We start from the raw sequence: 17,500 nt of genomic DNA, 5'->3' as shown, positions 1-17,500 counted from the left end.
TGCATGACTACCCAAAATACATGAAAAAAATATTTATGAAATGATACAGACAACGGAAGGATTTGTCTATCGTAAACTGCCGTCTCTGATACAACATTAAGTTGACTCCTTTATCGGAGCGAGGTAATAAAATGCGAAAATCCTTCCCAGAAAAAATCGCGTTTTACAAGTTAAACTGTTGTTGGCAGCTGAGTTAGTCTGAGGTAAGATGGCAGCGCTGTTCCCTGATATCTGCCTACAGTTTAGAATGCCGACTCTACTGTTTTCTCCACGGAGGCGGGGAGGCGGCAAGTCGAAGCAATGGGTACGGCGTGAGGACGCTAGGTTAGAAAGTTAAGGGGCGGGGTTGTCCGGCAGAAGTCCTGACAGCTGGTCACCCTAAGTCACATAAATGCTTGCATGTAGATATTTTACCCCTATAGTGAAGATAACAAAGGAAGCACATATACACTGCAATCATACTTACAGAGCGGTTTGGGATTCCTCCAGTACAGGCAGCAGTCTTACCAGACCTTCATCAGACTTGCCGTACTTCTGCAAGTCGAACACATCCAGCTTGTCCTCTGATGTCAGCAACACAAACACTACTGCTGACCACTGGCCTGGTGAAAGTTGGGCTTCTGAGAGAGTCCCTGTACTCAGGAAGCTCTGTATCTCCTCCACTAACGAGTGGTCATTGAGTTCATTCAGACAGTGGAAGAGGTTAATCACCCTTTCTGATGAAGGAACTTTGCTAATTCTTCCCTTAATGTATCTGATTGTTTCATCATTGTCAGTCTGAAGATGTTGATTCTGCAGTAAGCTATGTAATTGACTCTGGTTGGAGTCCAGTGAGAGGCCAAGAAGGAAACGAAGGAAAAGGTCAAAGCGTCCATCTTCACACTGGAAAGCTTTGTCCACAGCACTCTTCTGCATAGCAGCCATTGATTTCTGCATCTTTGGAGGAAACATTCTTTCTAACCACAAATTACTTGCTTGTGGTTGCTCTATTGACACAAGGTCTTTTCTTTTATTTCTCATCATCAGGAACACATATAATGCTGCAAGATACTCCTGAATACTTAAATGCACAAAGCTGTACACTTTCCCCAGGATCACACCTGATACTTCTTGAAACATTTGGGTGAAGATGCCAGAGCGAACTGCTGCCTCCTCCACATCAACACGACATTCTTTCAGATCCTTTTCATAAAAGATCAGGTTTCCTTTTTCCAGTTGTTCATAGGCTAGTCTTCCAAGACCAAGGAGACTATCCTGGTTCCACTCAGGATCCTCATCATGCACGTCATCAAACTTCAGGCCCCGCTGTCTGTTTTGAAAGACAAGGAAGTATGTATACATCTCTGTCAACGTCTTGGGAACCTTTGCACCTCCTGCCATGACCTGCTGAAGAACAGTAGCAGCAATCCAGCAAAACACTGGGATGTGGCACATGATGTAGAGGCTCCTAGATGATCTGAGGTGGGAGATTACTCCTTCAGCAACATTCTGATCACTGATCCTCTTCCTGAAGTACTCCTCCTTCTGTGGCTCACTAAAGCCTTGTACCTCTGTAACACGATCAACACACACTGGTGGAATTTGATTGGCTGCTGCTGGTCGAGAGGTGATCCACACTAAAGCAGTGGGAAACAGATAACCTTTGATCAGGTTTGTCAAGAGTATGTCCACTGAAGACACCTCTGTGACATCAGTCAAACTATGACTTTTCTGAAAGTTCAGCTGAGGTCGACATTCATCCAGTCCATCCAAGATGAACAAGACTTTGCGCTTCTCTTGGCTGTGAAAGGTTAACGGCTTCATTTCTGAGAAAAGGTGGTGGAGAAGTGCCATCATAGAGTACTGTTTCTCTCTGATGAGGTTGAGCTCCCGAAATGGTAGTGGAAATATGAAGTGGATGTCCTGGTTTTCTTTGCCCTCAGCCCAGTCCAGTATGTACTTCTGAACTGACACAGTTTTACCAATGCCAGCCACTCCCTTTGTGATGACTCTTCTGATCGGTTTCTCTTGTCCTGGTAAGAGCTTGAAGATGTCACTGCATTTGATTGGTGTCTCCTGTCCAGTTGATATTTTGGATTTCATCTCAATCTGTCTGACTTCATGCTCCTCATTAACTTTCCTTTTTTCTCCCTCTGTGATGTAGACTTCTGTGTAGATCTTTTCAAGAAAAGCAGAACCTCCTTGCATTTGTATTCCTTCAAACACCACCTGGTACCTGTTCTGAAGGCTCTTCTTCAACTCAGCTTGACAAAGTACATCCTTTTCATCTATGTCAAATGAGAGATTCTTTAAAACACAACAAATGACATGGAGAATACTGTACAGTGTACATGGTAAATGACGTGTAGTCTGGTACACTAAAATACTCAACAGCACAAATAAAAACAGGTGGGAATAACAAAATGATCCTTACTTTCTTGCAGTTTTTCAGCAAGCTCCTTCTGGTCCATGGTCCTAAGGAAGTGCAGTGCCATCTTCAGAGCCCCTTCTCTGGCATTAGTCTCGTCATCATTATCATCTTTATGCTCAAATTTCTCTATGTAGTCTGGACTCAGAATCCTCTTGAATCTCTTCAGCTCATTCCTCAGGAATGCAAAGATCTTATTTTCAAGCTCCTAGAGCACAAATATTTCAGGTTACGCTTCAGTACAATACAAGTGTTCTTACATTACCAATAAAGTGGAAGTTCCTGCAATTGTTTTGTGTCTTGTGAAATATGATAGAAATTATTGAAATTCAAACCTGCAGTATATGATCCAGATTGCACTGTGGAATCTGGGTTAACTGGTCACAGGCTGCATGTGATATATTTCCCTCTATTTTGCTGCTGGGAAGAAGATGATCACAGAAATTATGTTTTTTTTTTAATATGATAACAACATCAGGGATGACTGGATAAACTATCCAGATTAGGTCTAAGTTGAGGAAACAGAAACAGAAACCTTCTGAACCGAGCAGCTAATGAAGTACACAAGAAAGCAAAACCATTATGTAAAAATGCATCATATTCATTTGAGTGTTTAACCCTTGTAATGCGTTCGTGTTTTGGTTACATACTGTAGAAGGTGTTCGGGTCAATGACCCGGGCATATAGAAAGATCATGAAAAATGAAAAATAATCATAGTTCACATTCACCCTCATGTTCCGCCCATCCTGCCTGTGAACAGTGTTGGGCAGGCTACTTGTAAAATATAGGGAGCTAAGCTATCAGCTACTCAACCATAAATTAAGCTCCATTACACTAAAGCTACCGCCATCAGGAATGTAGTCAGCTAAGCTACAAAAATATGCGGAAAAGTAATTCACTACATCAGAAGGTACATTCTACCGATATAATGTCAGCTTGATGTAGAAGATACCTTCATTAATTGAAACTTTATTGATCTCAGGTAAATGCATTACACATTCAGTATATTTTAAATATCTCAATAGGCCACAGGCCTATTCCAAGGGGAAACAAGGTGTATGCTTCTGAGGAGCAGTGTGGGAGAGTCCCCCCCTCCTTCACTAATATTTTTTATTTCATACATACCACCTTACATTGTATATTCCCCTAAAACTTGGGCCTAACATATGCAGCAAGGCCTAGAGCAGTGGTGTCAAACTCATTTTGGTCTGGGGGCCGCATACAACCCATGTGGACCTCAAGCGGGCCGCATTAGTAACATCATCGCAAAAAAAAAGTAAAGCAGAGGACTAGCGTTCAGTACTATCACGTTTTAAGTGTGTTGAATATGTAGAAAGCAATGCAATACTGATAATCCTATGCAAAATTTCCTTGACTTCATTCATTCATTGCCAACCGTCAATGAATTAAATATGGGACAGTTCATTTTGGCAGGGGGTGTGGGTGTTTTGTATTTTGTATTTCTCAGATGTAATTTCCTGCATTTTCACACATTCTAACATCCCGTTTCCAGTTCCAGCTTAATAGGAACCAATACAAATCCAATTATATTTATTATTTAATTACAACCAATACCAATACAATACGAATAAGAAGTATTAACATTTTATCTCTATATATGAGGTCTATAATATATGAGCTTTATCAAATGCCTGTTACAGTACAAATTCACCATTTATTATAGAAGTGTGATGTGCACTTTACCACATATATACAGTATAACAGAGGGACCATTGGGTTAATGTCATGCAGGTCTCGATTTTGCCCCGAGGGGCGTAATTGCGCATTTCGGTTAATTTGTTTGTTTTTTTTTTTTACATCCGGGCCGGATGGAACCCTCTGGAGGGCCGGATACGTTTGACACCCCTGGCCTAGAGACTGTTCCAATCTTCGTACTTTCCGCCCTTCCTGCACTGTGTTTGGGTACACAGGTCGGTTCCATTTCTAATCGCGGCGGTGAAGTGTACTGTAAACTACCCTCAAACCTGCCGAACACCTTACAAGGGTTAAATGGTTTCTTCTCTCTCCCTGGGGGTGTGTGCAGGCATGAGTTTTCGTCCTGAAAAATAAAATAAAATAACCCTCCTTTCTGTTGCTTTAAAAAAAACCCACTTAATCATGTTATATTTCGTGTCCCTGGCCTTGAGTGCCACCATTTCTCAATGTTGCAGACTCACTAATTCTATATACCAGTTATCAATTCTCTGTCAACAATTAAGCAAACCTTTCACAAATCTGTTGTGAACTAACCTTGATGTCTCTTGTGGGTCTCCATGCTGGAATGTGATGCCACGCTCCTGAGACTCGTCACTCTCCATAGACAGACAGGAGGAGGTAGGTGATGGAGGTCTCTCCTCAGGGACTTGCCTATTGCACAATAGCAGGCAGATGCATTTAAAAAATATTAGTCGCATAACGGTGACTTTACGTCCAACCCAGGGAGTGTAATGGCGTAATAATCGCAAAATATCTTTTTAAACAAACCTTCATGTTTCATCAACTTACCTTGATGTCTCTTTTCGGTCTCCATGCTGGAAATCGATGCCACGATCCTGAGACTTGTCACTCTTCATAGACAGACAGGTGGAGGCAGGTGATGGAGGTCTCTCCTCAGGGACTTGCCGACTGCAGAAATATAAAAGCCAAGTTTTACTACAGAAATGTTCATACATAAATAACTAAACAAAATGACAGTTATGGACTGAGTTTATACCACACCATCCATTTCAAACAACATGATCTCCAAAAATTCTGTGCTCCTGGACACGGATGTTAAGGACGACAAAATCCATGTCCAGGAGCACGGATTTTGCCAAAATTCCGTGCTCCTGGACACGGAATTGTTTCCTGTGCTCCTGGACACGGAATTGTTTGAAGTGCTTTCTATAGGCTATTTCCACAGTCTTGTGTTTTCTCAGGAATTTTCTCATTTTAAATATTTTGTCTAAAAAAAAAAAACATTTCTTACTGACAGGTTAAGGTTAGGGATTGTTTTGGTCTGGGCACAGATAGTTTTCTTTCATTCATTATATGAGTTTGATAGCCTAGCAATCAAATGGAAAAGGTATTTCTCAAAAATATGTCTTTAATGAAAGGTTAAGGTTAGGGAATGTTTTGGTCAGGGCACAACTTAAATTGCTATAGCATTATTTTGTTTAGGATTAGCATTTGGTATGTATTTTCTAATGATAGAGTTAACACAGTGCTGTGGTAATAGCCTATAGAAAGCACTTCCGTGTGCCCATCACGGAAGACAATTCCGTGTCCAGGAGCACGGAAAACAATTCCGTGTCCAGGCGCACGGAATTTTGGCAAAATCCGTGCTCCTGGACACGGATTTCGTGTCCTTAACATCCGTGTCCAGGAGCACGGAATTTTTGGAGATCAGGCTGTTTCAAACCCCTTATTTAACATTATAGCGCCTACGAAATCTTTAACATTGTGGTTGTTGAGTTATAAAGTGAAAATTGATTCCTTTCCCTGGCTGTTTGGACGTCCAACTTCACCAAAAACTTGTATTCTGTGTGATGTCCCCAAGGGATTCTATGGTTCTGTCCCCAAAGAGAATACGTATACACAATCCATAAAAGAGTATACACTAAAGAGTATATGAACATACTGTATATTTCAAAGTGCACATATTTCTAAAGAAAGCTAAATTACCAGTACAAAGAAAATTAAACACAAAGGTTACTGAGTTGGTGTGACCATCACCAGTGTTGTGACTGTGCTCTGTTTGCCACACTGAACGTGTTATTTGTATAATGTATTTCATACACAGAAGTAGTCCATTATCTCCAGAGTGTATGTTGTCGGTGGAGCAAAGAACATTTTAGGAGCCATTGGTTTCTTTCTAGTATCCTAACTCCCATCATCCCTTGCTCCCTTGCCTGCTTGTGGACTCGTGATGACATCACTATGGCTCTCAGACTACATGTAATGTTTAAAAACGTTTTTGAAATCTCAACATCCAGATCATAAACTTTGATAGGTTTTCATCACAAGGCCAATAAAGTTTGAATGAAACTGTTGCCAAGTCAGATGATGCAACAACACATTGTGTGAAATCTCAAATTTTGACCTACACCGTAACTTTTACCTAAAGCAACATATGTTGCACCATATGAAACATATTTACCCAACAATTGCTGTTTTACTGATTAAATTAGTTTGAAAGAGAACCTTACATATGCAAAATTAATTGGAAACATTTGTTGCACCAGTTGAACGAGTATTTGGAAATACTTGCACAAATGAATACACACTGATTACAAGTTTGTGTTGATTGGTATAACCAATATTTTTAAAATATATTGTTGCTTTACAGGCCATTTTATAGATACTAAGTTTTAGAGCTCCATATATCGTTTTTCAGTTTTAGAATCATTTGTCAAAATTATTTAGAAAACAGAATATGTCTGTTTCTATACAGCAATATCAATGTACATTTTTTTCCATATGATGGAATGATCTTACAGGTACATAACATAATTTAAGATCATCATTCAAGATCATACCTCTTTTTTTAAGTTATTTGTCATAGCATGAAATGCACACAAATATTTAAAAAATATACATTTTAGAAAACTATTTTAGAAAGCCACATACCTCTGCTCCTCTGTCTGCTTGTTCCATGTTTCGCTGTGTTTCTCCATTGCTCAGTTTTCCTCATTGGTTATCTTGTCACCCGATAACCATCTAGAGGCTGCATTACAAAAATACCAAAATACAAAACATTTCCCTCACATTCTGTATAGCCTACACAGACAATTTTACAAGAAATGGAATTAGCATTTTCATGTGTCTTGCTACAGTTTTTGCTTTAACACTATAGCACTTTATCTACACAAGAGAGCATATCTATACAGTGTTACGCTCACTTAAAAGTCCAGATTAACATTTTTGTGTCAATTTCGCAAAAAAAATATGTGATGCTCCTTTAACCCATTGATGCTGGATTTTGCATTGCACAACATTGGCCCTGTTGCCTGGAGCTGCATGATGCAACATTTAGGTTCATGAGATTTGAGAAAATGTTATTAAAAATGTTGTTATGTTAGAGCTGAATGAACACATTCCAATGCAAGATGAGGGTCTTAGGGTTTAAATGCAACGTATTGCACTTTTGTATGTGCTTCAAAGGCTAAGATATTTAGGTTTTATAGGCTGAAGGCAACTTTTCTTAAAAAGGGCTAGGCATTCAGCAGCCTTTTTGGCCTGTGCTCTAGCCGCCAATGGGTCAGGCAACTCATAAACACCACACATTATTAGAAACAGAAGACACGTAATGCAAAAGCTGCAATATCATTGTGAAGACGCATCGGTTCAAAACAAAACACCTGAGGGAACAACAACTCGTATACACATACCTGAAAATACCTACTGTCAAAATGAAACACTATTCTCACAGTTACAAAAATAGACGACTATTGTTTTATTTTCCTTTTATATTTTGATTGTTTGCATTCCAAAATGTCAATATTAGAAACAGAAGACACTTATTGCAAAAACTGCAATATCATGGCATCATTGTGAAGACACATCGGTTCAAAACAAAACAAATTAGGGAACAACAACACGTAGACACATACAGTACCTGAAAATATCTGCTGTCAAAATGAAACACTATTCTCACACTTAAGCTACAAAATTACACTGCTATTGTTCTATTTTCGTTTTCCATTTTGATTGTTTGCATTCCAAGCTGTCAATATCTTACTAACAAATAAATCCTAAACATAAATCATTCACATGACATTTTGGAGAACATGAAAGTAAATAGATTTTTTTTTTAAGTAGAGAATATGCGCACATCAGTAACAGAGGTGTTGGACCAGCTAAAAGAAAACAATAGTTCAGATCTTTTAGGTATTTTGACTTACCAGCATCATACGGTTCTGTCTACATTTCTCGCAATCCACCGAAGCCGTGATTGGTGATCGACATACAATATACTCTGGTAGGTCTATTGTTCTTAAATTTTGCTAAACTGTTGATAAATAACAAGCCCTAATCATGTTAATACTTTAAATCAGGAAATGTCCAACAAGACTAAGATGTCGTCTCGCCAAAGTCACAAGATGTCTTCGCAGGTGAAGTTATGTGCTGTCTTTTTTGCACTATGACGCAGGGGCGGAGCTATAGGGGGGCAAGCAGGGAATTTACACCTGGGCTCAGGGCCCTCCCATATTGGTAGTGGGGGCCCTTTTATGACCTTTTCAGGCTGTATGGGGGGCCCTGACAGTGTTTTGGCCTCGGGCCCTGTGTGCAATTGTTCCGCCACTGCTGTGACGCACTATTGCACTCGGCCTATTGTAGACTCCCGTTTATCTCTGGAAAGCTGGAAGGCAGAACAGGTAGTACAGGTTGTGGAGAGTGTGTGTGTGTGTGTGTGTGTGTGTGTGTGTGTGTGTGTGTGTGTGTGTGTGTGTGTGTGTGTGTGTGTGTGTGTGTGTGTGTAGTACAGGTTGTAGAGAAACAAATCATGCATTCAGTTACCAGGTGACACACCCAGTCTGAGCACATGCTTTCTTATATTTGTAAGAGCCATTTCTTTTCATTTTATGTTTTCATACAAGCCTTGTTTTATTTGTTGGATTTAAAAGTTTATATTTACAAGTTTATGTTATTCTTTTTGTTTAATAAACCATCCACTCATCATCGAGGAGAAACAATAACGCATCCTCGTCCTTTCGCGCGTCAGTCTCCTGCAATCTTACGGTCAAGGAAGTGAACAAAATGAGAAAAGAAGACCCTAATTGAAACAAAGGAATAATGCAAACTTAACCTGTTTTAATCAATACACTATTAATTGAAGATAAGTCGTTCTGGTGGTTGGACAAAATAAGTTTTTACCCTCTTGTTTAGTAGGGGGAAGCCGTGGCGAAGTGGTTAGGGAGGGGGACTTACAAAACACTTGAATACTAGAAATGATAGAATCCAGCAACTGTTCAATTTTAATCATGATATTGAACTGTATACAATCCCATGTTCAGTTTGTATAGATATGTTTTGTGCCTGCAACAGTTGGCTAATAATCTGTGTGACAGTATGTGGATTCATTCATACAAATTCCAATCTGCTAAAAACTCCTGCATCACAATGACAATGGGAGTTGGTGATTTTATCAATATAATTTAGAGTATATAAGAATTACAATCTAGCATGTGCAAACAGCAACTGCACATTTGAAGACACCCAAGGGACCTTGCCTTGAAGGGGTCCATCACATCATTCATCAGTGTGTGTACCATCCACCACACACCAGCCAGAGAGGGAGAGTGAGGGATCTGAACCCTCATAACAAATAAGTGGACGTCAAACATAAAATATCATCTCACCACTGCACATGTATTATATATATTATAAAATCATGAAAATCGATATAAACACTTTAACACAAATGAAGAAAATCATGTGGAAATGTACAAGTTATTTACAATGATAGTAAGATAATGCAAGTATGGTACAAACAAATACACATGCTTACTGTCACGTCAAGTTGAAAAGCAGGAGTACACAGTATGTATGTACAGTATGTATGTACAGTATGTATGTACAGGGGAAAGGTGGTACTAAAAAAAACACCAAACCCCATGAAACCACATCCATTGATTAGATTAGATTAGATTGCCTTTATTGTCCACAAGGGAAAATTTGTTTTCACAAACCATCATAACGTGTTACAGCCAACATGGATAAAAAAACATACAGCGGAATACACTATAGAGGTACACATAGACAAAACATAAAGACATCAAGCGCAATATACATGCCCACTCACACACAAATACAGTCATAAGCACACTCTCTTGAACCTGACAGCCAGTACCAGTTCCATGACCAGACTATAGTGATAACATTCATCCAAACTGTTATCAGTGACGTTAATTGATAACGCCCCCCCCCCCCCCCCCGGCCAAAAAAAACCTAAACAATTTTACCATTCTGAAAACATAACATTGTTCTATCCATGCAGTCCAGCCTACTTTTTTTTTTTAAAGAAACAAAATAGATAGGATTCTCATTCCTATTAATAACACAAGTGTAGCCTAAGTGTAATTTGGCAATTTGAAGGCTTGCACATCAAAACTATGACTGAGAAGGAGTCACCGTTTGCTAAACTGACCTCAAGTGACGTGTGATGACAGAGAGCAAGTGAACAGGAACACACAGAGTGTGCTGCTGTGCTCCCTCCCTCATCAAAGCCTCCCCACAGCAGGAGTAACACAGGAATATGTCAATTTACAGAAAACTATGCACAACGAATCTACACTGTATTTCTCCTCACAAAGTTAACAGGTTGATAATTTGTTAGCATCTGTGCTAAGCGGAGATTTAGCAATAGCGTTGCATAGCGCTGTTTAAAAAGTTGGTTGTCCTTCTCCTGGCAAACATGCGCCCGAGGCATTATCCCACACAACCAGAGATTATAATAGGCTACTCCTAGAATCTCTGGTATGATTGTGTGGGCTCATATGCATTTTATTATTAACTGACAGTCAGATTTGAAGCACAATGATATTAAGCCGTTCTGGTTAGGAAACAATGTCCGTTTTCTATTGTGTTCATTTGTGTGCGCGTCCCTGCCTGAAACATTTGATTTGGAAACATATTTGCGGAGTAGGCTAATGCGCATATTCATAGATTCAATTAGATATAGGCGTAAGAAACACAGTGTAATTAAGTCGTTGTGGTAATCAAATTATTCAATGCCCCCTCTCTGTCTGATATTGATCTCTGTGTGTCTTGCTCACGGCCTCCTGTGTCAGTGTTAGGCTAGTTGACGACGGGGCTGGAAAAAGTTGGCCGTGTCTTACCTGGATCTGCTGCACAGCTGCTTTTACTGGTACCTGTTGCATCACCCGAGTCTTTTCTGAAATATTTATGTAGAGAACCCCTCAGGCTTTTGGCTTCTTCATCTCTTTTTTTTGCCTTTCTTTCCTTTTCAGTGCTCCTGACCTGTGCATGTTGACTAATTGGCTCGCGCACTGACCACTTATCGAATGATGTTGTCTTTTTTTCTAGAAAGACCAAACCATTTTGGAATAGGGGTGATAGGGGGTTATTGGCTGTTTTTTTCAAGGGCAATGAAGGCAAATATCTATAAGTCATTGCTTGAATGCAAATAAAGCACCTTTCTTCCCTAAATCAACACATTTTGAAGTGACCATATAATAATTAATCCCAACGTGACGCCTAGTCCAGGGCCCGGGACAAAAAGCCCTTTTGTCCCCCCCTGTCGGCGGGCCTGTATGTGACTTTAATACTCAGTAGTGGAGGGTATTGCAGAGCACTGTATACAGTACTGCATTAGTCAAATAAAGTCAAATCAAGTCAGCTTTTATTGTCACTTTCTTCATATGCACAAGTTATACAAGGAAAATGAAATTACGTTTCTCTCAGGACTGATATTTTACAGACTGACTGCAATCAGTGGCGTATACCTTGTGTCTTCTAATGTTAATGTGACTTTAATACTCAGTAGTATTTCGGAGTACAATGCATGCAGTACAATACAGTACTGCATTGCTGTGATCAGTAGTGTGTGTGTGTATTTGTGTTTCGTGGCATGTTTCATGACTATTATAGATGCTTCAGCACACAGCATGGGAATGGAAGGATGTTCATATACATATTTTTATATCTTTACAGTTTGGATCTTGTTGTAGTTCAGAGAGCAGCTTTTCTACTGAAGGTCCAAGTGGATTCCCCCACAGCCAAATCTTTCTGAGGGCTGATGGCTTTGATCTCAGTGCTGCTGCTAAACACCTGAAGCCTTCATCTGTAATATCGCAGTACCTCAGACTGTAGAGAGAAGGAAACACTTCATTAGATCAGCTGACGAACACTGTAAAGAGTCACAGCACATCCTGCCTAACTGGTGTCTTTGTGTGTGTGTGTGTGTGTGTGTGTGTGTGTGTGTGTGTGTGTGTGTGTGTGTGTGTGTGTGTGTGTGTGTGTGTGTGTGTGTGTGTGTGTGTCAGACCCAGCGGCAGCACAGAAATATGAAGGGGGTGATTCATTTATGACACGGGGCGGGCTCACCTAGGCTACACACCATGAACACACACCTACACACCTAAACACACTTTCACTGTTATTTCACCGCGATCATAGTGCAAAACAGAAGCAAAAGAACAAAGACGGAAAAAGCTTTTGTGTCTCCAAGATCATCACGCGACTCTTCCATCACCTTCAAGACTTCTTTACAAACATGTGGTTATTAGATGGATGCGACAGTGACTGCTATGTAACGTTCACACAGGCTTGTAGCCACACACGCACACACACGCGCGCGCGCACACACACACACACACAGTCACACACATAGCCTGGGCAAAAGCCGACTGTTGACTGTCAAACACACACACACACACTCATACACACACACATGCTGCCGGAGTAGCTCAGTGGTATCCTTCACAGCACCAAAATCCATTCACAAAACCAGCGATGCTAGTACAGTGCGATCAAAATTACTCTGAAATGGTGAATGCAATTCACACAGGTTACTCAAGCATCACATGACTTGAAATGTGCACTCAACTGTTGTTTTGACATGTTTGCATTTAAATAGCCTACCGTTTTACAGCGATAGGCTATTTCACACTCTCCATCATCGTGCAATAAACCAAGAAAAAGAGCTGAACCTACTTCAGCGAAACTACTTCTTCACAGCAAATCATGACACCAAGTCGACATGCCACAGCAGGCTACATTAATAACCAAACGGCCTACCTTAAAACACTGTTTTGAAAGCAAGACTTCCTGCTAGTATACCATTTTAATCCAAACGGTTTACACACTCAGCACTGCTAGCAAGCAATGGGGATTTGCATTGCTAATTCATCTTGTGTAGGGTAAAATATTTTCTTCCGTTTCTTCAGAAATTAGTAATGTCACTACCCACATCCAAAATGTGTCGCATACAAATGTGTGCTAATTATATTATTTCAACAATAAGGAGATACAACAAAATAATGTTATATCAAAAGCCACTACAACTGAAAACACAACTACATATTACTGTATCAGAGATCCGGCGGCAGTAAACTGGATGACGTACCCCTGGCTACGGTGTGCTTTAGGGGACATACAGGTTGCCGTTTCTGACTTATCTAGCAAGTTGATAATTAGGCCTATTGTGCCCAATGCACATATATATTTTAAGGATGACTAAATGGGCTGTGCCAATGGCTTGTATGGCATTGTCAAAGATATTGACAACCAGTGTTGCCAGATTGGGCGGGTGCCCGCCCAATTGGGCTACTTGGGATGAGCGTCGGCGGGCAAAAATGGGAAAAATTGGCCATTTGGCGTTTTTTTAAGACGTTTTTGGCCCATAGAAGTCAATGCAATTTGTTGAATTTGGGCGGAATTTAGCGCATTTTGGCGGTTTTTGAGAACCTTTTGGGCGGGATTTGGTCAGACACATCTGGCAACACTGTTGACAACAATTCAAAGGCGATATTAAAACCTGTATGGATGAATACGGACCTCCCAAGGGGGCGGCAAGAGAGCATGACAAGTCACTCTCATTTTCAAACACACATACCAGGGGTAGACAATTAGATACAGGTCGATTTTTTTTCTGACAAGGGCATCACGTTTCCTACTGGTACATTTTTTGTTATGTTATTTAACATAAATGCAATTATTTCCACGTAATTAAGCGGGCTTGCCACGCTTATAGTAATCTCTAAGTGCAGTTTATTAAGCGGGCTTGCTGAGCAAGGCCCGATTCTAGTAATCTCTAAGTAGAGTTTATGCTTGCTTGCTTCTCTTGTGCAGGTCAGTAAAAATAGAAACCGCTTCTCCTCCTAGGCCTTTTGAGATAGAGACACCATTCAAACACTAAAACGACTGGCTCAGCTTGGAGATTTCAAAAAATGCTTTGTGTGTCCATCCCCCTTGTCGTTTTTTCATTTTCGTCAATTTTGTACAAGTTTGGGTCCCCATTGAAAACAATGGTAGAATGCTCACGAATCAAGGTTCCGCCACTCTACAGATAAGAGTGTAGGAGGCTTTTTCGGTCATAAAACATCAACACTTTCACCTAGAAGTTTAGTTGACACGTTGTTAGCGAGCTCTATGATATGTCTCCAAACGGTGAAAGTATCATGTCCCAACTCCCATTACTTTTTAAAGGGCAGGTGTGTAAAAACGGCAGGGCTGGCCCAATGGCTTTTCCCATTGACTCTTGAAGTGCCTTTCTGAAGAGGTCAGCACATCTTCCACAAGAGGTCCATTTGTGAATGAACCGTTTAACCTGTAAACTTCATTCAAAGACTGTTAGAAAGATCACAGACTCCAATCTGTGACCAGGACATGTGCCAATTCTTTTTAGTTTTTTAACAACAGCAAGCTAAAGACCTAGAAACTGTTTTTGATTCTGCACTCTGCCTTAGAGCGCCATACTAACTGCCATACAGTCAATCAGAACAGGTGCTACCAATAAAAGGTTCCATCTCAACTGTCACTTTCTCTCAACATTCTATTCTTAACAAGCAGCTGCACTACAGTTCTAGAAGTCTATTGTTCAGCTCTTCAATGCAATCTGATATTGTCTTGCTGGAATATTTATGACAGCCAGCTGCTTGGCTCAATGGTAAAGGTGCTGGATCAGCAATATGGAGGTTGTGATTTCGAATCCCACCTGGACCCATGTTAATATTCAAAATTATATCATATGCGGTGTTCCTTAGCCAACTTAAAATAGCATGTTTGACATTTAGTATCAATGGCAAAGGTGCAGGATTAGAGATATGGAGGTTGTGAGTTCGAATCCCACTCTGACCCATGTTGATTTCCAAAATTGTATCATATGCAGCGTTCCAATAGGCAACTTAAAATAGCAGTAAGTTTCACGCTGGAGAAGTAGCTTTAGCCGATCACCGCCTCTAAGTGGCGTCTGGACATCCTCCATTGCCTCTACTTGAAGTAAACTTACATATCAATTATGCGCGCTGTATAAGTACGCTACACGTTCCAATAATGAGGATTACCCGATGGCGCGTCATTTCAACAGCGCGCATAATGGAGATGCAAATTTACTTCAAGTAGAGGCATTGGAGCATGTCCAGACACCACCTAGGGGCGGCGATCGGCTAAAGCTACTTCTCCAGCGTGAAACTTACTGGATTCACAAACTTGACGCAATGCGCCCCCCCGCCTGGTCTCAACGAAGAGATAGATTTCAGACCATTTTTGTGACTATCTTACGATTCTGATTAAGTTACCGTTATGGAGTAGTAAACCTTGTAAATTGAAATGGTTATGTTTGTGCCCATGAACATGTCTATGTGAATGAATAGAAAGTAACTGCTGTGATTATGCTGGTTATTTCATGATACACTGTGCAATGTGCATGTGAAATGGAGTTTATTTCACACACCCAGAATGGACTATGTTCTTTAAATATATTTTAATTTGAATTATTTTCTTGAAAGGTCATTCATCACCGAGGTAACCATGTGACCCCCTGAACTGATAAATAGGTCACCCATGGGACTCCTCCTGTTTACGCCCTGATGAAGACCCAGTGCGGGTTGAAACCGGTTGGCGGTTTTATCTTTTTAACAATGCCCATGGATTAATAAAGGGTTTTTATGCTAAGGACAATCCTTGTCGGTCTGTGGAGTTGCCTGAAGTCGGCCCCAGTGCCAACACGGTCTAAATGAAAGGACTTTAGTCTTCTTACTTCAAGAGCACTCACAGTTAAGAGTTTACTAAGTTGGAGAACAAGAGCGCTCAGTCAACCTTTTCTGTTTTTTAAAATAGCATGCATGTCATTTAGAATCAATGACAAAGGTGCTGGATTAGAGATATGGAGGTTGTGAGTTCGAATCCCACTCGGACCCATGTTGATTTTCAAAATTATATCATATGCAGTGTTCCTCAACCAACTTAACCCTATCGCGCCGGATGCATCATATATGTCTCATCAAATTCAAAGCCCTCTCCACGCTGACACAAAAAAAAAATCGATCTGAAAAACATCCTGCGTGTCATTTCCAAACGTCCTGCAGTACGCGGAAACCGCCACAAGAGAGCAGCGGTCGACAACAAGTTGACCACAGCTCGGCGAAAAACAGGAAAATGGGGTAGAAGCGGTTTCCCTGACCAACGCTGAGATTTCGTCAAATTGCATAAGGTTTGTGTACAAATTTCCGAAATATAACTCTACATCCTTTAATTTGAACACTTGCTTTGTGCAATTAAGCAAGGAAGAGTTTATATTTTTTACACCGTGTTGCAGAGAGATCGTGCTAAAACTGATGAGACATATAAGCACCATCCGGCGGTGGCAGGAAGTCAGCCATCAATGCATTTGCTCCATAGGGAAACTTACAAAGCACACCACGACGATCGTTTAACAAAACACACAAGTTGTTTTACTTCAAGACAAAGATATTGCCTTAAGAAACAGGTTTTACTTGCAATTTTGAAAATGTAATGCAAAATGTTGAAATTATGATCTCGTAAAAAATGCATTGAAGTGAATGGAGAAATGGTCCAATTGTAGTAATGGACCCATATATTCAAATTACACATCAAAAATGAATAATGATCTATATTACACTCATAAATAGGTTGTTGAGCATTCGATCAGCTATGTTTTTACATAGATTTTAAAAAATTACCCAACCAGGCTGTGGGAAATGTAAAATATGGTCCTGCTAAAACAAGGATAGGCTTAAAAAAATGGCAGGATCTCACTAAATATTTAAAGATGATACTCAAATTAAATTGTCTGACAACTTTTTTAAAATAAAAAAAAGTTGTAAATGCATTAAAAGTCATTTTTCAATGGTCATGAAATTGGAATTTTCATTCATTAAAAGCCTGATGCATCATATATGATGCATTAAATATCTCAGCGACCTTAACAAAATTTTGAATTTTTTTTTTACATTTCTTATAAGGGACCAATATTGAAGCAAATTCCAAAAAATTAGAATTTTCTCTCATTGCTTTCATGGTTCAGGTTTCACAGGGTTAAAATAGCATGTATGTCATTTAGTATTATTCCCAAAGCGCGGAGCTACAACACGTTTGGCCCATAACTTCTGACCTGGTGGATGGATTTT

At 40.1% G+C, this 17,500-nt stretch overlaps 1 protein-coding gene across 1 annotated transcript in view; it reads right to left on the bottom strand.

The window, feature by feature from the left end:
• LOC134466145 (uncharacterized) overlaps window positions 1-17,500 on the bottom strand; it is a 50,783-nt gene that overhangs the window by 6,689 nt on the left and 26,594 nt on the right. Inside the window, exons 16-21 of the mRNA XM_063220039.1 lie at window positions 12,036-12,215; window positions 4,914-5,033; window positions 4,659-4,775; window positions 2,743-2,824; window positions 2,414-2,615; window positions 467-2,267 (exon numbers count right to left, since the gene is read on the bottom strand). Of these exons, the coding sequence (XP_063076109.1) occupies window positions 467-2,267; window positions 2,414-2,615; window positions 2,743-2,824; window positions 4,659-4,775; window positions 4,914-5,033; window positions 12,036-12,215 (2,502 nt within the window). The remainder of the gene's footprint in view (window positions 1-466; window positions 2,268-2,413; window positions 2,616-2,742; window positions 2,825-4,658; window positions 4,776-4,913; window positions 5,034-12,035; window positions 12,216-17,500) is intronic.

This window comes from Engraulis encrasicolus, chromosome 16 (genome assembly GCF_034702125.1).
Source record: "Engraulis encrasicolus isolate BLACKSEA-1 chromosome 16, IST_EnEncr_1.0, whole genome shotgun sequence".
In the NCBI taxonomy this organism is placed as follows: domain Eukaryota; kingdom Metazoa; phylum Chordata; class Actinopteri; order Clupeiformes; family Engraulidae; genus Engraulis; species Engraulis encrasicolus.
This window is presented reverse-complemented; position numbering and strand designations above follow the sequence as displayed.